Raw genomic sequence first — 24,956 nt, forward strand, 5'->3', positions numbered from 1 at the left:
AATAGTGGAACTATCGGCGTAAGTATATTTTCCTTCTAATCGTTTCTCAATTTTTCTTTCGAGAGTCATGATAACCTCTTAGCGACTTCCTCCAACTTCTCCTTGGCACCCCGAGAAGGCTCCAGACTTGGCAAGGTGGATCGAGCGCATGGACAGGAGGTTCCCACATCATCTCCGGTCCTGGAGCATTATGGCCGAGAAGCGCTGGGTGGCCAAGAACCACGGTGAGGTTTCTTTCCTACATATGTCTTGTATTTTGCATTCCCCTTGGTCTCTAATCAATGGCATTGCGCATTCATCGCGTTGGTGCAGGCCTTGGAGAAAATATGCTGATGAGGCCACCCCCTAGTGGTGAAACGGAGGCCTTGGGGCTTGGCACGAACAAGAAAAGGAAAGTAAGAGTGGTCGTTGCTCGACCTAACGAGACTGTTGTCCCGACCTCTGATCCAGATCCTGATGTCGGCGGGTAAGATGATTATGGCAGCCCGTTAAGGAGGGGATCGAGGCCTAGTGAGAGGGATTCGCAGGTGCCCCGGTCGGAGGCTGCTGAGTCCGAGACGGTGAGGACCGACAAGGCTAAGGAGCTGGAGGTCATTGACGAGTACGTCGATGTGGTTTCTAATCGCTCGGCTAGATTCAATATAGCTTCTGCCAGCAGGGCTATGAGTTCAGATGGGACGGAGTTCGGAGCTATTCAATGGAATTGATGAACCAAACGACTTTATTCGAAATTATCCAGTCTCATCGGGAGAGTTGAGAGATGCTGGGAGGATGGTTATTGCCCCAACCTGCACTTCCTTCGGAGGGGAAGGCTTTATTGCCAACATTCTTGATGGCATACATGACGGAGTTGACCTTGACGTATCTGACGCCGTCAATGCAGCGGAGAAATCCCTGCAGTAGGTGACAATTTTTCTTTGAGTGTTTCTTTTCGCCCCCAGGCGTTATTCATCGTTTTTCTTAATTTCCCCATTATGCCGTAGTGAAAAGAGATATATGAGCATGTCATCTCTCGGCTCCGTGGGGAACTTGCACGATATGAGAAGGAGCGTGATTCTGTTGCTTCGAGACTGCAAGACTCGGAGTCTCGAGGCACCCACAGAGATAAAGAGTTGAAGGAGCTTCGAGCCTCTTTAGAGGTGGCGCTTTGGGAGAAGGCTGCTCTTGCTGTACAGATATTCTACTCTTTTTCTTTTTAGATTTGTTCCTCTGCTTAGTGTCTACATGTGTTTTGTGTTCACACATTCACCGTCTTGCCTCTTAACGAAGGTTGAGCAGGGAAGCTCGAGGATCTATGAGTTGGAAGCGGAGGTCTCCGTGCTGAGGGAAAGGAATGAGAATGCGACCGAGGAGCTGGCGACATCACGGGACCTTCTTTTTAGATGCTCGCAATGAGATTGTTGCTTTGGCCACGGCTAAGCTCGATATAGAATGAGACGTTGCTGCTTACAAGGAGGACGCGGCTATGGCGCATGTGATGGCTCATGACATATCCCTGAAGGCTGAGCTGAAACTAGTTTGTGCTGTTGATCATGCCAAGGCGAAAGGAAAGAGGGAGGCCTTGGAAGAACTCAAGGCCCGAGGCTTCTAGTTATCCGCTGACCTGGACGAGGCCTGTGTGGCAGAGGAGGAACTGGAGCATTTAATTGTTCCCGACGAGGGCAAAGAGTATAGCGGTGAGGAGTAGTCTCCGAGCCTCCCTTCTCTTTTTTGTATGCCCCTTCTCTCTTTTTTTGTTTCATATATCCTCCCTTCTGGGAAATGAATACAGCAAAGATGTACGACTATTTTGTTAACATATGAAAGGAACCTCTATTCTGGTAGTTCTTCTTGCTTCAGAGCACCGAGTATTGGGCTTTCAGAGCCCTTTTGTATTTTGTAGCCGAGGTTGAGTTGATAGCTTCTGTGGACTGACGTCAGGGATTCCTTGAGGGCCCCCCTACTTTCACGAATTTCGTGGGGGCCTCGAGTAATTCCGTCATTGCGTTCCCCAAGGGGAGGGTGACGTTAACGCGACCAGAATTAATTGGCCTGCTTGGGCAATTGGTCTCTTGTTGCCTGGCCCTTATATATTCGTCTATCCCTCCCTCAAGTGATGATTCTGCAATTCCTTTTTTGATAAGTTCATATCTTCTGTAGAGCCAGGTGCCTCTGCGAGCTTCTTCACTTCTCTGCTTTAGGTGATTTCTGCCTGGATACTCCTCTTCTTCCCATTATTCTATTGTGGCCATGGCCGCCGCTTCGACATTTGATGCTCGGACGAAGGGGACTCCTTCCTGTTTTCCGCCTTTGGCTGGCAATAGTGACCCTTCTCTAACGTCGGGGGAGCGGTGTTTGGAGCACACTGCCTCGAGGAGCGTTGCTACGCCAAGAAAACCTCCAAATATTCTGGGCCACTGGGGGCATGTGTCGAGAATTAGCTCTTTAGTGGTAGAGGAGGACCTCAGGGCGATCAGGAGAAAATGTGGATGGGGAGAAGGCGTGGTCCTGCAAGCCCCTTCCCTCGAGGAGAACGTCACGACTTATGTTGAAGGTTTCTTGAGCGTGTATACCGCCATTCTTGCACCAGGTTCCCCAGACCAGGTTGTGCTTGATTTTTGTAAAATGTATCAAGTAACGCTGGCGCAGGTTCATTCCTTCTTTGGGAGCATAGTATGGTCGATGAGATACTTTGTCGACAAAGATGGGATAGATTTTACTCTTAGTCACCTCATAAGGTTGTAACGGCCATTACGCTTCCGAGGCATGGTTGCTCTTCAGCGTAGGTCTACTCGAGCTTCTATGATCGGCGGTCAAGAGGATGAAGACCATAGATGGATGAGCCAGTTTGTTTGAGTTCGGACGACTGACGTTATCCCCAGAGAATTCTTACCGTTCCCTGAGAAATGGAGCTCCACACGTAAGCACTACGTTCGAGCTATCTTTTTCATCATATGAGGTCGGACTCACAGTGATTTCTTCTCGTCTTTTTCTTATAGCAACTCGTTGGTAGCCTGATGAGGTTTCGTACTTAGCCGAATGGTCTCGTAAGCTGGCAGCATGCTGGACTCATGATAGGCGCCGGTGGCGAGATCTGTCAAAAGGGAGGTTGGAGGTAAATTATCGTGGTAGGTACCTGACATTCTCTTCCCGCCCTTCTCTTTTCTTTTTTCAAGGGCGGCCTCCTTTTTGCTAATCTTCTTGGTTCCCCTACTATAGGCATTGGGAGTTCATTCGAGGCGAGACCGCCGGACTCAATAATCGAAGAGTGCTGGCAAAAGAAAAGATGTTCTGTGGTGTGAGAAGGCTTGCGGTAAGGCGCCTTCTCCACAGCGACTAAGAGGAAATGATTTGATTGGTCGACCAGCCTCTGGAACTAAAGCTTTATTAGACATAGCTTCGGCCCTCGGTGAGGCTCATTGTTTTGGCCTTGCGGTGTGTTTTTGACTGTGATAAGGATGTTCTGGCCCGGTACTTTCTTCTTTTTTCTTTATACGCTTGGCTTCTCTTTTTCAGGCTTTCGACAGGCTCAAAGTCGAGCAGCTTTGTCGCGAGACCCAACGGTATGAAGCTCGGGAAAGATGAAAGTCCCTCCAGCTTCTATGCACGGTAAAGGAAAATGAGCTCATTTCTTTAAGGTGCGGGTCGGACCGAAGCCATACTCGCGAAGCCCTCTTGGAGAAATAGGTATTCTGCCTTCCGTGTTGGCTCGTATTTCCTTCCCATCCCTTTTTCTATCTTTTCCGACCTTTGAAGTGTTGTTGTTCCAGTTGAAGGGCAAAGCGGATGAGCTGGAGCAACTATGGGTCAAGGTTGGTGCTGCTAATCGTTGAATTTACCGAGCTGCGAGCTCGCGTTAATGTTCATTCAGAGGCTAAAGATAGAGCTCAGGCTGTGACATCCATTTTTGAGACACAACTTCAGGCTACTCGTGCGAATGACTCCACTCGGGCGAAGATGATCGCAAGGCTCTCATCCGAGCTATCGAGGGCAAAAATCGAGGTGGTGAATTTCCGGGCCGAGGTTGTAATAAATAACACCCAGGGGGGGCAAAAGATAGTGGCCTATTCAAAGAGCTCTATTGCTGTTAGGGCCAAGCTGAAGAAGGCCCTTGATCGTGCAGGCAATAGCGTGGAATATGAGAGATGCAAATCCTGGAGGGAGACCCTCGAAGAGATTCATGCCAGAGGCTTTGATCTCTCGGACGAGATCGGACATGCCAAAGGAGCGTAGTTTGATTCCAAGTTTCTGATATCTGATGAGGAGGAGGAGGTCGATGGGCCGTAGCTGCCAAAAAAGGAAATAAAGGGGGAACAAATATTCCTTGTCTTCTTTTTTATGTACATGCATATATAGATCTCACCATACGATGCAGGCCGAGACTGTTATTGATATGTAATAATAAAGGGGGGGGAACCTTACAACTTGTAATTCCTACATTTTTGCTTGCTGGAGTTTTTTTTCACTGGATCAATTCAATCCCGGAGTAGCCTTTAGGCTTGCATTTTTCGACTACCTTCGGGTTCAGTCTCCAAGTCGGGATCCGACTCAAGCTTAACTTACCCTCGAGCCCATTCGGGATGGCGATAATGGTTTTTATTTTCTACCCTTGGGCGCTTGGCAATTTTCCGGGTCCAGTCTCCGAGTCGCGTTACGATTCGAGCTGTAATTGACCTTTTGATCTTTTCGTAGGTTCCGGTCAGCGATAGTGGCATCGATGTCACACTCTTGAGAGTATTATGATTTTGGGTCCAGTCTCTGAGTCACATTGCGACCCGAGCTGTAATCGACCCTCAAATCTCATTTGAGCTCTCGGCCAGCGATAGTGGCCTTTTTGTTGCTTGGTCGTTGAGACCTTTTAGTATGAGGCACGGAGGCTTTGCTTAGTTAATTATTTTGGATCCGGTCTCCGAATCATGTTACGATTCGAGCACACTTTAATCCTCAATGTTGTTTTATACATCAATACCACACAAGAGGAGGGGTGATTTGTGTGGCACCCAATTTTCACTCTAGAAGAACCTGGTTCTTCTAGGTGTACTAACTCTACTGTTTGCGGAATAATAAGTACATAAAATAAAGAACACAGAGATTTTTACGTGGAAAACACCTGGCTCAACAAGTGAAAAAACCACGACCTACTACTCAGTAGGATTTTCCCAAACTTCCACTAAAATCACTGAGCCAAAACTGCATTTACAAAACTCTTTGTAAACCTAAGGATTAACTCTAATCTCATTATGGCACACAGCCTCAACTGTTGCAACAACTTCAAGTTAACTCTAACTTGAATACTCTAGGTACCTAATACAATTACTTCTATGAAAGCTGAAAGGTACAAGTTTAAATCACCTACTACAATTGAACTATAATAAAACAAAGACACAATGGAATTGGTTCTTCTATCTCGTCCAAGTAGCTTCAGGAGTGCACACTCAAATCTCACATAAATTGCTTGCAAAATCTCCTTGCTCTTTTGCTCTCAATTTAGTTTAACTTCTGCGTTTGTGCAATACCTGTAAAAGAGAACAATCACTATCTTTTAATAGGTTAGTAATCAGAGTTTGATTGGAACTCAATTGCTAATCTTCCATCGAAGTTGAGTCCTTGAACAACTCAAACTCCAACACTATCTTTTATTCGGATTGTGTTCTCTTCACATAAGGAGACTTTCTCCCCTTATCCATATGCAACATTTTCGATCAGATCAGGAGATGTTGTTGCTTGATCAATGGAGCTTATCTCCTTCACGTGCATCTCAGATATGTAGGTTTATCATGACTGTGCTTCACATGATGGACCTGGTCTATGACTGAGTTCATTTGTCATTCTTCAAAACTTCACCGGTTCTTGGGACAAAAAATTTCCCCTTTTTAATGATGACAAACTCTATGCTTTTTACTGATCACAAGACCTATAAGAACTCATCTTAACTCAGCTTAACCATCAACACCAGACTTAGAAAATTTACATATCATCAAGGACCAGTTAATTAGGTTATAAATATCACTTATTTCAGAAGCACAATATCTTCTCCCTTTTGGCATCATCGAAAAGTTGCATACACAATGTGAATCTCATATTTTAATAAGTACTCATGGCCATTGGGGCAACTGCAAGTGCGATCATGGTGCAATTATCAATAATCAACAAACATATTCAAACTATCAAGGTCAGAATAATCATAGAACAAGAGAAAACAATTGTTGTCAATGATAGTGATATGTTGCCATTAACAGTCCATAAAAAGAAAGAAAAACATTCAAAACATGAGCAAAAATAGAAAAATCCCTAATCTGGGTCACTGGGGGTCACTGGGTGACTAGACAGGTTCAGGAGACAAGTGCTAGAAGTCCTAAGGCTTGGAGGAACTGGAGGGTTGGGTTTGGAGAAGGTTCAACATATTCTAAAGAATTCCATTATTCTTCTTCTTTTCTTTGGCAAGCTCAGTTCTAAGGCTATCCCTCTCAGTTTCCAATTCAACCACACGAGCCTTGAGCCTAGCAATTTCAGCATCCTTCGTTCCACATTCCTGAACTAAAGTCCTAATTTTGTTGTTGATGGATGTATTTAGAGATGAACCAGGTTCAACTGGGATGGATTGACTGGATAGTCACAAGCCAGAAGAGTTTTGATGCCAAAATGTTCCTTGTTTGAGGCCATTTCCCATTTATTCAAAGGCACATTCAGTCTGTCCAAAACTGTGGTTCGTATGAAGCCATATGGAGTAGCATGCGCCTTGGAGCCATTGATGACCCTGTCTAGAAATTTAACAATGAGGGCAGGCCAATTGATTTGCTTTCCTCTCTCAAGGCACTCCATAAGAACTAGGTCCATGTAGTTTGCAGTGTGTCGTCTCTCTTGTCTGGGCAATAGGCACTTTTTGACAAACTCAAACACAACCTTGTGCTCAGGCCTCATCTCACTTTTCTGCACAGCCCTGGCTTCATTCACATCCTCTAAATCACATAACCTCTTGGTGATCTCAAGGGGAGTAGGGAGGGAGTCCAGGAATGGCCACCTTTTCCTAGTGTAGTCATCAAACCCTTCAGAGGGTATGTCCAGAATTTCTCCCAGTTTCTCAGCATCAAACTGCATTGGGACTCCCTTCACCAAGATACTGACAACCCTATCCTTAACAGCAGCATTAGCCATGAACTCAATTAGCTCATTTCTGGCTAGTCTTCCATCCATCTGAAGGACCATGTCCTTCCAAACTTGAGCAGCTAAAGAGTCAACCAACCCCATCATCCCTGGTTCTACCAGGTCCTTCAACAATCTACCTTTTAAAAAATTTCTTCTACCAAAGATGGCAAACTTGTCATGTTCCTTCTCAGATTCATCTTCTTCTTCTTCTCCACTCCACTCTTCATCATCTGAAATTTTTGTTTGTTTAACTTTCACTACAGATCTTGTCCTCTTGGCTAGTGAGGGTTCATCAGACACAGGTACAAAAGAAGACTTCTTGGAGGAAGTCTTGGGATTTTTAGGTTTGGGTGTAGGAACCTCCACTGTTGTACCTCTTTCTTGATGGACCAGTTCCATCTCCTCTTCCTCTACAACCTCAGAGGATTCTGCTACCTTTCCATTTCCCTTCTCTATTTTCTTTTTCTCACTTTCTTCTAAGGCCTTTTGTAGGTCAGCTTCACTTCGTTTTACCCTGCTTTTTGTGGCTCTACCCCTAGGCACTGAAGAGGCATTAGGTGTTGAGGATGAGACTTTTCTTTTCAGGATGGCTTGGGAACATTTGGGGTTGTTGATGTGGTAGATTTGCATTTCTTTGGGTCATAACTTGCTCCAACCCTTTTTAGTAGGTCAGCCAAAGTTTCCTCACTAGGTGAAACAGGTTCAGCTCTTTGTTTGCTTCCCCTGAACCAACCCCTCAGCTACTTCCCCTGAACCACTTCCCCCTGACTTCATGTCACTCTCTTTTATCCTCTCTTGTGTAACCCCGCATATAGCAAGAATATTTCCCTTCCCATTTCCTCTCTCTTCACCACTTGCACCCTCTCTCTCTTTTCCTTTCTTTTTACCTCCACTCCTACTCGACTCAGCCAGTTTTACATCCCTAATGGGTCCAACCAGAACAAACCTAGTTTCTAAGTTTTCAACCATAGATGAACTTACCTCAGTAGGGGTTTCTTGAGTCTTCTCAGTGTTAGAAGACCCATGTCACTTCACTGGCAGATTGAAAGGATTCGGACTCAAAACTGGAGTCAAAATTTTGAGCTGGGCTTTCTTTCACTTGGATATCTTTCAACCTTTCATTTAAAACCTTCCTTAGAGCCTCAGATGCTACAGTTTTCGAGCAAGTATTTTCTGCCTTCGAAACCTAGGTTTTGGAGATACACTGGGTGGAGTAGATGAGGATGAATTTGAGGGAGATAGTGGTGGAGGAGTGACAGGATGATCTTGTGGGTTAGACATGTTTGTTCGTTTCTTGAGAGAATTTGGGAATTTTGGAGAAGAGGGCAATTAGAATTGAAGAAGAATTTTTGACGGTTTTAGAATAATGAAGAAGGCTGGAGATGTGGTGGGTATTTAAAGAGAATTGGACATTAACTAAGTAACGACAGCTTTTTCAAGGGTCAAATAGAAGTCTAATCAAACTAAAATTTCAGAATTTTAATGATTATTTGGCTTCCCTAGATATTAGGTAAAAAAATACCGATTTTAGAGTTCTAAATGGACAGAACTGTTTCAATGCTCAACGGATAGAAATTTCAAGGAATTTGACAAGTATAGAACTTCTGCTCATGATTAAATTATTAATCTTTCTAATTGTGAAAAGTATAGAAAACATACCTGAGCTTTCATATGAACCCATACTGATGAACCAGGTTATTAATTTAGAATTCTCTTTAACATGCCTCAAATGTCATAATAGAGAAAATTTAGTAAGAGACCAGTGAGTCATATAAATACATGTCACAGGAGTATACTAATTAAAGTATGAAGCTGAGTAAGAATTAATCCAGATATTTACACAAGGTTAGAATTTCTACCCAAAAAATTGTTTTTCATTTTTCCAATTTTTTTTTCAATTTTTTTCATTGTGCATTTTGAGCTAGACCTATTAGGTGATTTTAATCATCCCTAATTCCAACCCGTTCCTCTCAAAGGTTTTTCTACTCAGTGTTTTAGTGAAGATGTTAGCAATTTGCTTATCAGTAGCACAAAATTCTCTGGAAGATCAATCCTTTATCATAGTTATCTCTTAAGAAGTGGTGCCTAACATCTATGTGCTTAGTCCTCTTATGATGAACAGGGTTCTTTGTCATACTTATAACACTAGTGTTATCACAGAATATAGGAATGCAACCAACTTCAATACCAAAATCTACCAACTGTTGTTTCAGCTATAGCAATTGAGCACAAGAACAAGCAGCAGCAACATATTCAGCTTCAGAAGTAGACAAGGCCACTGAATTTTGATTTTTAGTAGCCCATGACACAAGACATGAACCAAGGAAGTGTGCCATACCTGAGGTTCTTTTCCTATCCACTAGAAAACCTGCATAATCAGCATCAACATATCCTACTAGATTGAAATTACTACCTTTGGGATACCAAAGACATAGATCAGTGGTGCCTTTCAAATATCTTAGTATCCTTTTGACAGCAGTCAGGTGAGACTCTTTAGGATTATCCTGAAAGCGAGCACAAAGCCCTACACTGAAAAAAAAAAGTCAGGTTTGCTAGCAGTAAGATACAAGAGTGAACCAATCATACCTTTATACAATGTTTGATCAACTGATGAACTAGGTTCATCAACATTTAATTTAGTGGCAGTTGCAATGGGTGTGTCTATTTCTTTAGATTCTTCCATTTTAAACTTTTTTGATTAGCTCCTTTGCATACTTCTGCTGATGGATCATGGTTCCATTTGAACTTTGTTTGATCTGTAAGACTAAGAAGAAGTTAAGCTCACCCATCATGCTCATTTCAAACTCACTCCCCATTAGTTTTGCAAAGTCCCTACTTAGCTTATCAGTAGTGGCCCCAAAGATTATGGCATCAACATAAATTTGTACCACAAGGAGATCCTTACCTTTTTTCCTTAAGAATAAGGTACTGTCAATTTTACCTCTTTTGTATCCATGTTCAAGCAGGAATTTGGACAGTCATTCATACCATGCTCTTGGGGCCTGCTTGAGTCCATAGAGAGCCTTTTCTAGCTTGTAGACATGCTCAGGACATTCCTTGCTCTCAAACCCTGGAGGTTGTTTCACAAACACCTCTTTTTTCAGGTAGCCATTCAGGAAGGCACTTTTGATATCCATCTGATGAAGAGTGAATTCCATGTGTGCTGGAAAGGCTATAAGAAGTCTGATTGCCTCTAGTCTTGTAAATGGAGCAAAAGTCTCATCATAATCTATGCCTTCCTCTTGGCTATAACCTTGGACCACCAGTCTTGCCTTGTTTCTTGTAACAGTTCCATCATCATCAAGTTTGTTTCTAAAGACCCATTTTGTACCAATAACTGATCTATCCTTGGGTCTTGGAACCAGATGCCAAACTTGACTTCTCTCAAACTGATTGCGTTTATATTGCATTGCATTGACCCAATCTGCATTCTGCAAAGCCTCAACAACATTTTTAGGTTCAATAAGAGATAAAAAGGCATCAAAGGCACACATATTCTTTAGTTGTGATCTAGTTTTGACTCCAGATGTTGGATTAGTGATAATATTCTCAATGGGATGAGAACTTTGATACTTGTGAGGTTTCACAACCAACTGGTTTCTACTAGATGCTTCTCCCATGATCAATTACTGAGGAACATGGTCATGAATAGGTTCTTTTAGGGGATTTATTTCAATTCCTCTTTGACAAGTTCCCCCTATCAGGTTGCCCTGGATGGAAGAACATGTTCCATCACATGCTCCTTCTTTTGGTGCCACTTTGACTTGTGTTGAGGCTTCAGTCAAATCCTTTACCAATCCAATGGCTTCATCTTCATGTTCCTGTCTCTCAAAAAGAATGTTAGTTTCATCAAATACTACATATACACTTTCTTCTACACACAAAGTTCTTTTATTGAACATTTTATATGCTTTGCTATGTGAATAATTTCCCAAGAATACTCCCTCATCACTTCTGGGATCAAACTTATCTAGGGAGTCTTTTCCATTATTGTGCACAAAGTACTTACATTCGAATGCCCTAAGATCGGATATATTTGGTTTTCTCCCTTTAAGTAACACATAGGGAGTCTTCTCTACCTGAGGTCTAGTCATGCATCTATTGATAATGTAACATACAGTGTTTACAGCCTCTACCTAGAAGCTATGGGGCAGCTTACTAGAAAGAAACATAGTTCTAGCCATGTTTTCAAGAGTCCTGTTCTTTCTTTCAACTACTCCATTTTATTGAGGTGTCCTAGGGGCAGAGAAATTATGATCTATACCATTTTCATCACAGAATTCAACAAACTTAGCATTTGCAAATTCAGTTCCATGATCAGACCTAATGGATGCAAGTTGATTTCCTAATTGTTTCTGAGTTTTTCTAAGAAAGGCAGTAAACATGTCAAATGCTTCATCTTTAGATGTTAGAAATAGAACCCGGGTAAATCGTGAATAATCATCAACTAATACCATTACATATTTCTTACCACCTCTACACATGGTTCTCATTGGACCACATAGATCCATATGGACTAGTTCCAACGACTTGGTTGTGCTTACCAAAATCTTGCTTTTGAAGGATGATCTTACCTGCTTCCCCCTTGCACAGGCCTCACAAACTTTGTCTTCCTTGAACATGATGTTAGGTAACCCTATCACCAAGTCCTTGGAGACTAATTTGTTTAGTTGATTCAGACTGGCATGACCAAGTCTTTTTTTTCACAGGAGGGGATTATTATCCAACACACTTAGGCAGGTTAGTTCATTTTCTGAGAGAGTAGACAAATCTACAATGTAAATATTGTTAACTCTTTTTCCCTGCAAAATAATCTTGTTAGTGGTAAGGTTAATCACAAAGAATTTAGTAGAGGTGAATACTACAAGGTTACCTACTGTCACACAGTTGTGACACACTGATCAGGCTATATTTCAAGCCATCTATCAGGTAGACATTCTTAATGGAGTGAGAGTCTATCTTACCTACCTTTCCAACCCCAATAATCTCACATTTCTTCCCATTTCCAAAGGAGACATTACCTCCCTTTAAGTCCTCAAGTGAAAGGAACTGGTTCTTGCTTCCAGTCATATGTTTTGAGCAGCCACTATCCATGTACCATATTTGGGTACTTTCCTTCACTTGGTCCTGTAAAAAGAAATCATGGATTAGTCTTAGGAACCCAAACTAGTTTGGGTCTCTTTCTATAGGCAAAGGCATAAATCAGATTTCTTCTAGCCCACCCAGGTAGCCTAGTTTTTTCTTGAACAAAAGCTTTGTTCTTTTGACTGGCCTTTTCTTTTACATTACATTCATTTTTGTAATGGCCAGTCTTGCCACAGTGTGTGTAGATTTTGTTCTCATGAAGAGTGAGGTACTTGCTCTTAGGATCCCACTTAGGTTCTTGAGTCCCAAAGCCAAGTCCTCTTTTGTTGCTACTATGATGTTCTTGTAGCCAGGAGAGTGCATCAGAAGCCTTGTTCCATTTGCAAGTTCTGTCTAGTTCATGTTTTACCTTCCCTAGATCTTCTTGTAATACTCTGATCTGCTCATCCTTCCTGTACAACTCATCCTTCATTTTTCCTAAGTTTTCTTCTAGGGTGAGATATGTGTGATCAGCTTTCTTCTTTCCTGTTCCTAGTTTCAGTTTTAAGTTCTCAGACCTAAGTTCTAGGATACTAGTGTCAAGTTCAAGAACCTGGTTCTTCAACTCAGTATTTTTATTTTCACTCTCATTAGCCCTAGACTCTAGATTTTTGCACTTGGCTTTTAGAATCATACATTCCCTAGACAGCTCTTCCTTCTCATTGTTAATTATCTTAGACTCATCAATGAAGTCTAGCAATAGTTCAGACAACCTTTCTTTAAAGAGGAATTTAATCTTGTCTTTGAGATGGAGGACACTTACCTATTGTTCATCATCTGAATCTCCGATGGCCATAATTGCTTGTTCATCTCCAGCTTCATCTTCTGAGTCTTCATCTGATGTTTCTCCCCATGCAGCAACCATAGCCTTTGTTAGTCCTTTGTTTTTTTGGATTGAACTTGTTTCTTCTTCCTATTTCTTCGTTCAGTCCTTTCCTTGTTCCACTCAATTTCCCATTGAAGACAGTTCTTAATCATGTGATCAGTCTTACCACATTTGTAGCAGCCCTCATTGGTCTGTTTCCCAAGAGCCTTAGATTTGTTGAATGTTGTACCTCTTGTAGAACCTTTTCCTCTCATCAGGTACTTTTTGAAATATCTAGTGATCATGGCTACTTCATCCTCCTCCAGATCTACACCTTCAGATATTTTGAGAGCCAAACTTCTCTCCTTTTTGGGTGCATCCATTTTCATGGTTTTCCTTCTTAATTCATAAGCAGTGAGGTTTCCAATCAGTTCATCCAGCTTGAGGGTAGCAATGTTCTTTGATTCCTAAATAGTAGTGATTTTGCTTTCCCAAATCACTGGTAAGACTCTTGTCAAAATTTTCTCAAACTTGTCTTCTTCAAGTATAATTCTACCAAGAGATTTAAGTTTATTTGTTAGTGTTGTGAACCGTGTGTACATCTACTGGATAGATTCTCCTTCTTTCATGGTAAAATTCTCATATTGAGAATACAACAGTGTTCCTCTGGACCTCTTTACTTGAGGTGTTCCTTCATGAGCCACTTGCAAAGTGTCCCAGATTTCCTTAGCAGTGGTACAACTTTGAATTCTACTATACTCATCAGGACATAGTCCACATACAAGCCATTTCTTGGCCTTGGCATTCTTCTCCCACTTCTTCAGGTCTTCAGCAGTGCAGTCAGCTCTTGTCTTTGGCACATCAACTCCTTCAGCATTCTTCTTTGTAGTTGCTAGGGGACCATCAGTGACTATGTCCCAGAGTATAGTCTTCTCCTATGATGTGATCCCACATCCTGTTCTTCCACCAAGAATAATACTGACCATTGAAAAGTGGAGGCCTAGTAGTGGATTGCCCTTCCCAGTTCCTAGGTGGTGTACTCATGTTGATCTTTTCCTAAGGTGTTAGCCTCTTTAAGGATAACCCGTTTTGATACCAATTATTGTTTTATTCGTCAATACCACACAAGGGGGGTGATTTGTGTGGCACCCAATTTTCGCTCTAGAAGAACCTGGTTCTTCTAGGTGTACTAACTCTATTGTTTGCAAAATAATAAGTACATAAAATAAAGAACACAGAGATTTTTAAGTGGAAAACACCTGGCTTAAAAGGTGAAAAAACCACGACCTACTACTTAGTAGGATTTTCCCAAACTTCCACTAAAATCACTGAGCCAAAACTGCATTTACAAAACTTTTTGTAAACCTAAGGATTAACTCTAATCCCGTTGTGGCACACAGCCTCAACTGTTGCAACAACTTCAAGTTAACTCTAACTTGAATACTCTAGGTACCTAATACAATTGCTTCTATGAAAGCTGAAAGGTACAAGTTTAAATCACCTACTACAATTGAACTAGAATAAAAGAAAGACGCAATGGAATTGGTTTTTCTGTCTTGTCCAAGTAGCTTCAGGAGTGCACACTCAAATCTCACATAAATTGCTTGCAAAATCGCCTTGATCTTTTGCTCTCAATTTAGTTTAACTTCTGCGTTTGTGCAATACTTGTAAAAGAGAATAATCACTGTCTTTTAATAGGTTAGTAATTAGAGTTTGATTGGAACACAATTGCAGATCTTCCATCGATGTTGAGTCCTTGAACAACTCAAACTCCAACACTATCTTTTTATCTGGATTGTGTTCTCTTCACATAAGGAGACTTTTTCCCCTTATCCAATATGCAACCTTTTCGATCAGATCATGAGATATTGTTGCTTGATCAATGGGACTTATCTCTTTCATGTGCATCTCACATGTGTAGGTTGATCATGACTGTGCTTCACATGATGGACATGGTCCATGACTAAGTTCATTTGTCACTCTTCAAAACTTCACATGTTCTTGGGCCAACACTCAAGTTGTCAATTTTCAAGCTGGCGATAATGGCTCTTACGCTATATGGTCGTAGAGACCTTTTGATGTGATACCCAGAGGCTTGCTTAGCCGGCGACAATGGCACTAACGTTGTTTGGTCGTAGAGACCTTTTGATGTGAGGCCTAGAGGCTTTTTATGGGATTTGTTTCCTCTCGTTAAGGTCTTATTGAATATTTTGCCTGACCCTTCATCGGTTCTGAAAGAACCTCGATTTCAAGTCGTAGTCGGCAATGTTTTGAGCACCTCGTAAGGTTCATAGCTCATAGGTTGAGTAAATCGACGCTGTTGCAATTTTGGAGCCGACGTGGTCGGGACTCATTTTTTGCCTGTTGAGGGAAGCTTGTTTTTAACCGGTTGTTTCCGAAGTAGATTCGGACGATTTTTTAGCAACAGTCAGGCATCGCCGAGTCGCGTTTTTGGGATGTAGCATCCGTTTTGACCAGAGTCATGTGCATTTGTCCGGGGCCTACTTTTGATCCCGAGAAGCTATTTTAGGCGTCTACACCGAGGGTATGCCTTTTAGGGATTCTTACAAATGCGACATATAGCCTAAACTACGGGATTTTTCATGCATGTTAAGGTCTTACAGCTTGCCATGCCTGTTGAGGTCTTACAGTGTATGGAGAATAGATTTGGTTTTGCCGAGGTTACCTGTTAGGGTCTTACAATTTTGGATTTTCCAATGCATGTAGATTGGTGGTAGTCTCCGAGTCATCGAGTTGTTTAAGCCTGAAGACTACTTCTCATGAGCTCAGAGTTGCACCACAAGGTCTTACCGAATTTTCTAAGTCGCCGGGTATCTCGAGATACATCTGGCAGAGAGTTTTTTTGCTGTGAATAAGCCGAAATAGTCTTCTTCGAGGTGTGGAATGCTTAAAAAATATTCTTTATTGCTTGGCAAAAATATAAGCTGTAAATACATGTTGTCCTGTTGCTGTGAGTTTGGTCCACACGGGTGTGACTTCCTTGATTATCCGATGTGCTCGTATGATTCCATATTGGAAATTTTTAGGAGATAGGATCACGATCTCATCGGGTCCCCTTCCCGGGGATATGCAGTCCTGCTAATAATCTTATTGGCGGAACTTCTTCCTATTAGAAACCCTATCGAGGAAAGAATGCCCGGCGGGCCTCGTGGTGGCCGCGGACCCTCGAGCGGGATCCAGAGCTACCGAATGCCTCAGCTGGCTGGCTGCATACAGATTAAAAACAAGAAAGGAAAGGAAATGGTAAAAGGAGGCTACGTTCTGGGGAGTAAGCCCCGCGGCAGTCGTCTTTCTCGTCCGGCCAGGCCTGACCGAGGATGTGATTATCCTTAACTTTTGACCTCATTCGAGGGCAACACCGTCCATGGGCATAATGCGAGGGATCTCCTCTTGTCGCTCGTATCTAGATGCTTTAGCCTTGTGTTTGTCGTGGGGTTTTGCACCTTTGGTGGAGCAGGATAGGAGTCGCGCCCCGAGCGTGTATCCGTCATTGTCTGTATAAAGCGTCTGCACCCTGCTCGCTTGATGTATCATCCTGAACTTGGGCAGACTGTGCAGGGGGAGTGATTCGGTCATTGTGACTATCAGATATCCGGTCCCAGAGCGACGTTGGTCCAGATTGTCCTATTGGCTTCGGCCCGACATCGTCGGTATAATTTGGCCGATCCACCTGTGCTCATAAATGCATGTTTTATTTGAAATGAGTCGAATGAAAGAAGGGATTACCAATACGTTAATGCAATGCCGAGGTGGAATCTCGGCGTCCTTTTCCTCGAGCGAGAGGGTGTCCTTTGGGAGCATTTTCTGGGACCGTCCCTTTCTGGTGATGGGCACTTTCACTATATTCTACTGATCTTCGCAGGGTGCCACCATCCTTTAACAGCTATGATGATACGCCGCGGCTCGTCAGCTCTATTTTTTCCGATCTCCTTTCGTCCATGGAGCTGGATCCGGGTTTGCTCGTTTGGCGACACTGTATGGCGACCTTTGTTGAATGGCGTAGTTGCTGCTCTTTTGGGTCTGTAACTCTGAGCATCTCATGATTCCCATGGCGGGCCATGGTTTCACTGGAGAGGTTTTGGTTGAATAGATCCGAGCCACCTGGAGTTCCCGGCTTCGCTTATGGTGACCACTATGCTTGGAACTGCAACATTGAAGTCGAGCTCTACCGGGCGAGGTTTCCTTGACGGCTGTGTCTTGTTGAATCTGGTAACATTGGAGGTTCCTCAAGGGTGTTGTCCTCAAGATACTGCCTTGTTGTTGCGAGACATGCTGCATCTCAAATCATCTCTTCCGTTCGCATCGTACGGACGATGGCTCCATTCATTCAGTGTCAGCTCCTCTATTGGGAATCTAACCGGATATGCCGAACCAGATGAGGTTACTCGAGGGTCGTCCACAGCCCTGATTTGGGTCCGATGTCGTTTGTTGGCATCCAACCAAGCCTCGATCGGATATTCGATCGGGCTTTGCTTGAACTGCTCTAGAGTCGCTGGGTATGTTTTGTTTGGGTTTTGGGCAAAGGCCTGTGCCGCCCCATTACTCGGGACTGGGAGCGATTTTGTTTGTCCTGTCGGGGAGCGGGGTGCGGCTTCCCGTGACACTTTATTTCTTCTTCTTCCAGCCTTCGGTGCATTGGGCCCTTTTGGCATCACTTTGATGGCGGGTTGTGCTTCTACGGACCGCGCTAGTGCGGTGAGCAGGTCCTCGAGATCAGGTGCTGAAAAGTGGCGCAGCGTCATGGTTTCTTCCGAGGGAGTTTCTTTAAATCTCCTTATCGGGATAGGCTCGAGTTCTCCACTTTGGAGGTAACTGTTCCTGGATGGGCGTGCGTAAGTGGTGACGTGCCCATAGGGACTTGAGGTCCTCTCACTCCTGGGGAATTCCGTTGTTTCCGACTTTTGTGAAATGAGTTTCGGGAGCGCATCTTTGGGAGACGGTTGCTGCAGGAGTGCGCAGGCCAGTAGATACCTCGGAGCCGAGCCTCGAGCCTATCTCGGGCTTATCGATGGTAGTCAGGAAGGGGATAACAAGTAAATATATAGATAAATAAGGCTCTATACTATCAATCTTGAGCCAAATAATGAAGAATAAATGAAGAAACAATAAAGTGCTAAGGCGACCTCGAGGTCGATGAAGACAGATAACTTAGAAGAAAGAGAGAGAGAGAGAGAGAGAGAGAGAGAGAGAGAGAGAGAGAGGGAGATATTATTGCATTGTGGAGAAGTGGAGCAACATCAGTCCGTTACAAGGTAGGGTGAGTCCCCCTTATATAGGCGAGGGGACTCGATATAGTATAGGGTGCATTAAATGTAAAGATACAGGGATGGGACGTCTTGACAAGATACTAGAACCTATTGGCTCAGGCTATCCCCTCGGGAGTTTATCGTCTGTGTGACTTCTGCTAGGTTGCGGACAGATCCTCTGACATTCGAGCCACTATAGAACCACATATTATACTCGAGATATGGAGCTCGATCATGACCTTATGGCCTCGACGTGCCGTTAGGGTACTCCGAACGTACCTCGATGGCGGGAAACAGACTCCCCCGATTTTACCGCAAATATGGAGGCAGGGATTAGCCTCATGCAATTATGGAGGCAGGGATTAGCCTCATGCAGATATGGAGGCAAGGATTAGCTTCATGCAAATGTGGAGGCAGGGAATAGCCTCATGCGAGTATGCGGGACAGGGCTTAGTCCCATGCAAAGAGCGAGTAGCAAATAAGTGTAGTATATGTCTTAATTGGAGATATATTTGGTGTCTGATGGCCTGATTGATAGTGACCTTGTTATGTGTATATATTTGTGGATGCTATCGTTACGTCAAATGTGCCTGCGTTCAAAGAAAAGTTCTAAGGTTTGTGAGGGGGAGCTTTTTGTGCTTCTGTTCGCTGGCCTTGCTTTGCTCCGTTCTGGAGGCCTTTTCGAGTAGCCCTGGGTAACACCTGACTATTACGAAAATAGAGTTTTCGAAAATATGCAATTATTGATAAAAATAGTGTCATTTTAGAATCATATTTATATATCAAGTAATTTTTAGATGAACTAGTGACTGTAACATATTTCAGAGACATTGCAGCTTTCTCATGTTAGAATTTTGAGGGTTTGGTAGATGATCCTTCGGCTATTTGCGGGTAATGAGCCATGTTGAACCTTCTTTGGAATTTTGAGAATCCTTCTCAAAAATCTGCCCTAATTTTTTAACTGATTTCTGACCGTCTGACATATGTTGGCGTTGGCTGGACTTGCTTCGGAATTTTTAGGGTTCTTCTCAAAATTCTGCCCTAGTTTCTGATCTTGGGAAAATGGAAATTTTATTATTATATGATCGAACCCATATGGCTGCATACGTATCCCCTCTTAAACAGGAATCAGGTCAAGCGTAGTTCAATTACATCAGATAAAGAAATGTAAATCGTCTAAGCATATTATCTTTTGACTGCGTCTGAATTGATTGGTTTTGGCCAAATTTCTCCGTCCATTTCTGCAAGTATGAGTGCTCCTCCAGTCAGCACCCTCTGAACCATGTACGGACATCTGATGTATTCTGTACAGTAACACCTCCGTCATTAGAGTCTAACAATCTGATTCTCATATTGGCTAGCTGATGAAGCTCTTTAATCAACCCCCATCTACCTGCCTCAATATGTACTAAGCTTCCCATTGATTTACGGCTGAGAGCGTCTGCCACAACATTGGCTTTACCGGGATGATACAATATCTCGACGTCGTAGTCTTTCAATAATTCAAGCCACCTACGCTGCCTCAAATTCAACTCTTTCTGCTTGAAGATGTATTGTAAACTCTTGTGATCTGTGTAGATGTCAACATGGACGTCGTATAAGTAGTGCCGCCATATCTTCAAAGCATATATTACTGCAGCCAATTCCAAATCATGGGTTGGATAATTCTTTTCATGCTTCTTCAATTGTCTTGATGCATAAGCAATCACATTCCCACGCTGCATCAATACGCACCCCAAACCTATACCTGAGGCATCACAATATACCACATAACCTTCTGTTCCTTCAGGAAGAGTGAGCACTGGTGCAGATGTCAATCGATTCTTCAACTCCTGAAAACTACGTTCACAAGTGTCAGACCACTGGAATTTGGTAGCTTTTTGTGTTAACTTAGTCAATGGTGATGATATAGAGGAAAATCCTTCTACAAACCGCCTATAATATCCTGCTAGCCCTAGGAAGCTGCGGACTTCTGATGGTGTTGTAGGTCTCGGCCAATTCTTTACTGCATCGATCTTCTGAGTGTCGACACTAATACCCTCATCAGATATCACATGGCCAAGGAATGCTACTGAGTTCAGCCAGAATTCACATTTGGAGAGATTAGCATATAACTTACGATCCTGAAGCGTCTGTAATACTATCCGCAAGTGGCCCGCATGTTCCGCCTCCGAACAAGAATACACTAGAATGTCATCAATGAATACAATCACAAACACATCAAGATAGGGCCTAAATATAGTATTCATGAGATCCATAAAAGTTGCTGGGGCATTTGTTAGCCCGAACGACATCACCAAGAACTCAAAGTGCCCATATCTTGTCCGGAAGGCCGTCTTTGGAATATCCTTCTCCCTAACCCTCACCTGATGATACCCTGAACATAAATCAATCTTGGAGAAATACTTGGCACCCTGGAGTTGGTCAAACAGGTCATCAATTCTTGGAAGTGGATACTTGTTCTTTATAGTAGACTTATTCAACTGTCGATAGTCGATACACATCCGTAACGACCCGTCTTTCTTCCGCACGAATAGGACTGGTGCACCCCAAGGTGAAGTGCTAGGCCTAATAAAGCCCTTATCCAGCAAGTCCTTCAACTGCACCTTCAACTCTCGCAACTCTGTCGGGGCCATTCTGTATGGAGGAATAGAGATCGGTTGAGTGTCAGGCAACACATCAATGCTAAACTCAATCTCCCTTTCAGGAGGAAGGCCTGGGAGTTCATCTGGGAAAACATCTGGGAATTCGTTGACCACAGGGATTGATTGTAAAGTAGGCGGTTTCGCCTCCGCATCCCTAACGCGAACGAGATGATAAATGTAACCTTTTGAGATCATTTTCCTTGCCTTAAGATAGGAAATAAACCTACCTTTCGGTGTAGCAATGTTCCCTTTCCATTCAATGACGGGTTCACCCAGAAATTGGAACCTAACCATCTTCGTACGACAGTCAACATTTGCATAGCATGAGGCCAACCAGTCCATTCCCATTATCACATCAAAATCAACCATTTCTAACTCAAATAAATTTGCCGAGGTTTGACGACTACAAATCATCACAGTGCAACCTCTATATACCCTTCTAGCAATCACAGAATCTCCTATCGGAGTAGATACCGCAAGGGGTTTACTTATCAATTCAGGTTCAATGCCAAACTTATTAGCCACAAAGGGTGTAACATATGATAATGTAGATCCCGGATCAATCAGCGCATATACATCATAAGAAAACACAGATATAATACCTGTAACAACATCTGGAGACGACTCGAGATCCTGTCGACCTACTAGAGCATAGGTTCGATTTTGAGCACCACTCGAACTCGGCACTGCACCTCTACCCCTACCACGACCTGTCGACTGCTGAAAACCCCGTGCTGGAGGTCGAACTGATGAGGAAGAACCAGACACAGATCCAGTCGGCTGAGCCATACCATCACCTCCTCTATTAGGACAATCCCGCATCATATGGCCAGGCTGCCCGCACGAATAGCATGCATCAGAACCTCGACGACACAGTCCAAAGTGGGCCTTGCCGCACTGATCACAATGTGGTGTTGGGGGTCTCATCTGACTAGTATCCCTGTGATGTTGCGAGCCAGATGCCCGCGAACTCTGACCTGGACCAGAATAGGATCGATCATATCGAGGCCTCTGAAACTGTGGAGGAGCACTAGCTACAGGTGGCGCCGAACTCCTCGAAAACTGTGGCCTGATGCGGCCTCTGAAGTCATCAGAATACCCTGCAAATCTCGCCCTCTTATGCTGGCCCCTATCCTGCTCCCTAACTGCCCTCTGCTGGCGCTTACGATCCTCTAGGGTCTGGGCATAAGCTTGAATACGGGAAATATCCATGCCCTCCACCAAGGAGGCTGTCGTACACTCATTTATCAGATGTGGTCCCAACCCATTCACGAACATATGCACCCTATCACTCATCTCGGCCACCATATGGGGAGCATACCTTGCCAAAGAATCAAACTGCATACTGTACTCTCGCACACTCATATTACCTTGTCTAAGGTTCAAGAACTTATCAGCTCTAGCTCGTCGTATCTCAACTGGCAAGTAGTGACGAAGAAAGGCCTCAGAAAATTCCTTCCACACAGTTGGAGGAGGGTTCGGACCCCTGGATCTCTCCCAACTATCATACCAGAGAACCGCTAAATCCCGTAGCCGATAAGAAGCCAACTCTACTGCCTCTGTATCACTAACATGCATAACCCGAAGTGTACGATGAACCTGGTCAATAAAAGTTTGTGGGTCCTCCTTGGGGTCTGATCCGGTAAACACTGGAGGGTCTAAATTAATAAAATCACGAACTCTTGTACTAACTGGTTTCTCAGCAGCACCTGTATTCTGCCTCTGAGCCTGAGCAGCTACCAAGCTAGTCAATAACTGCAAAGCACTCCGCATATCCTGGTCTGGAGTGCCAGACGGAGGAACTGGAGGCGCTGGGTGCCTTCTAATATCCTCTGGAGGAGATGGAGTAGATGAGGTATGAGAGGGCATCTCACTCTGAGCCTCACTTTGTCCTTCTCTGACTTGTGGCACCTGACTGGTACCCTCTCCCGCTGCTGTATCAAGTCGTCTACTAATGTTTGCTTCCTAGTTGAAGGCATCACTGGAAAAAAACAAGGTGAATATTAGAGACGAACACTTACGACTCAACTCTACGCACGATCTAGATTCAGGAAGAAGGTAACAACCCTAGATGTCATGTAGCCTCCTGATTATAAATGTGGCGCGCTACACATCCATAATCAAGAATCTACTAGACACGGCTCATAGACAACCCCTAGGACAGACTTGCTCTGATACCAAGTTTGTCACGACCCAAACTGGAGGGCCATGACTAGCACCCGACCACACTTGCCGAGCACCAACGTACATTTCATCTAACCTTCATTATTATCTTTTAGGGCTGACGAGATCAATATAAATGGTAGACCTGGATCATGGACAACCAGCAATAAAATATGACGGCATGAACATACATAGCAAGGGATGACCAGACAATCAAGAAACTACATATAAGGTATGAGCTACCACGCTACTATGAAAGACTATACAACAAAAACTAGCCGACAAGGCATACCAAACTATACATGAGTCGACACCTGTCTATGAGCCTCTAAAGGAACATAAGTGCTGCAACATAGCCGGAACAGGGCCCCGACATACCCATAATGTCTATAACAAAAATGCATACCAAGACCAAGGCAAGTCTGGAGAAGGGATCTCGCCAATCACCGCTGAATTGGACAGCCTACTGTGGTGGGGGAGCTGCACCTGCCTGTCTATCAGGACCTGCAGCACGGCATGCAGCGTCCACAAATAAAAGGACGTCAGTACGAATAAAGTACTGAGTATGTAAGGTAGGGAACCATAAATACGATTAGTAATGTAAGCAAGGATAGAGAATATACAACATGTAACATCTTAGTACCTCTGAGGGCTACTTACATGAAATGCATGATACATATGTATAAATACATAAACCCTTAAAACATTCGCCTCTGTGGGCATCATCATCATCATATCGTACTCGGCCATAATAGGCTCGGTAAAATCGTACCCGGCCACGTGGAGCTCGGTAAAACCCAACTGATCAGTGGTTGCACAATAGGTGTCGTACCCGGCCAACTATAGTGTGGCTCGGTAGAGTAAAATAGATACATATATATAATGCATGCTCGACTCATGGAATCACATTCTAAACCTTTCGGAGTGACGTAAGGTCGGTATCCTCTGTACACATTATTAGGACTAACTCTTCACTATGAACCTTATAAGAATCAGGAAGTACCAACAACATTGATAACATAAGAATAAGAGAAGCAACATTAACATCAATCGTTCCATAAGAGGGAAAACAATGTAAGTACTGCTAGCTTCTAAGAGTAGAGTATCTTGGAAGCTCGTTCATTACATTATGTACAATCGGAGTCGTGCAAAAGAAGGAAAGGGATAGCCTCACATACCTTGTATATACTTCCCCAATATCAAGCTATGCAATTGTCAAAACTCCTTAGTCTACAATAAGAGAAACGATACTATCGTTATCATTTAAGCGTCATAACTATTATGTATCGACCACAACCTATTTTACGATGAAACGGACAGCACCTCCCCTATATATATGACCTCACACCATTCAAAACAGTCACCAAACATCCCAAACAACATCAATAATAAACATATTGAGCCTCCCAAAATAGTCCACACACAGCCTAATCACTCCATACATACGACGACCACCGTAGTCGTGTCAAACAACCTAGAAACGTTACGAATAACTATCAGCCCATAACCCTACATATATATGGTGTTTCTCCACACCCTTCCTCCTCCAAAACTCCACAAAATAGTAGTAAAATACGCAGCCCAACAGCAACGCAAAACAGTCCACAAAACAATAACATTACTACCAAGCCTTTCGATATATATTTCACAAGTTCTAGCTTTGATGGCTTAGCCGCAACTTGGATAATCTTAAATAAATATAGAGTAAGAGGTTCCTTACCTTTATACATAAATAACAACTCCAATTTTACCTTAAATTTCCATGAAATATCCCTCCAATGCTGCCACAACAACAAAAAAGCGAAACTAGCGATCAATTAGTGTTTT

The 24,956-nt window shown here is 43.3% G+C and overlaps 1 protein-coding gene across 1 annotated transcript; it reads right to left on the bottom strand.

Annotated features, from left to right (window-relative positions):
- Positions 1 to 9,338: 9,338 nt before the first annotated feature.
- LOC138887159 (secreted RxLR effector protein 161-like) lies at positions 9,339 to 9,808 on the bottom strand. Its single transcript, XM_070168875.1, has 2 exons — positions 9,712 to 9,808; positions 9,339 to 9,649 (listed from the first exon to the last, which is right to left on the bottom strand). The coding sequence occupies exons 1-2, from the start codon at positions 9,806 to 9,808 to the stop codon at positions 9,339 to 9,341; spliced, it is 408 nt and encodes a 135-aa protein (XP_070024976.1).
- Positions 9,809 to 24,956: the final 15,148 nt, after the last annotated feature.

This window comes from Nicotiana sylvestris, chromosome 3, assembly GCF_000393655.2.
Source record: "Nicotiana sylvestris chromosome 3, ASM39365v2, whole genome shotgun sequence".
In the NCBI taxonomy this organism is placed as follows: domain Eukaryota; kingdom Viridiplantae; phylum Streptophyta; class Magnoliopsida; order Solanales; family Solanaceae; genus Nicotiana; species Nicotiana sylvestris.

Bases quoted from the DNA above. Each gene is read 5' to 3' on its own strand.
- LOC138887159 (XM_070168875.1), bottom strand. From the start codon at position 9,808: ATGGAAGAATCTAAAGAAATAGACACACCCATTGCAACTGCCACTAAA. The intron at 9,650-9,711 runs GTATGATTGGTT...TTTTCAGTGTAG, and splicing joins TGATCAAACATTGTATAAAG to GGCTTTGTGCTCGCTTTCAG.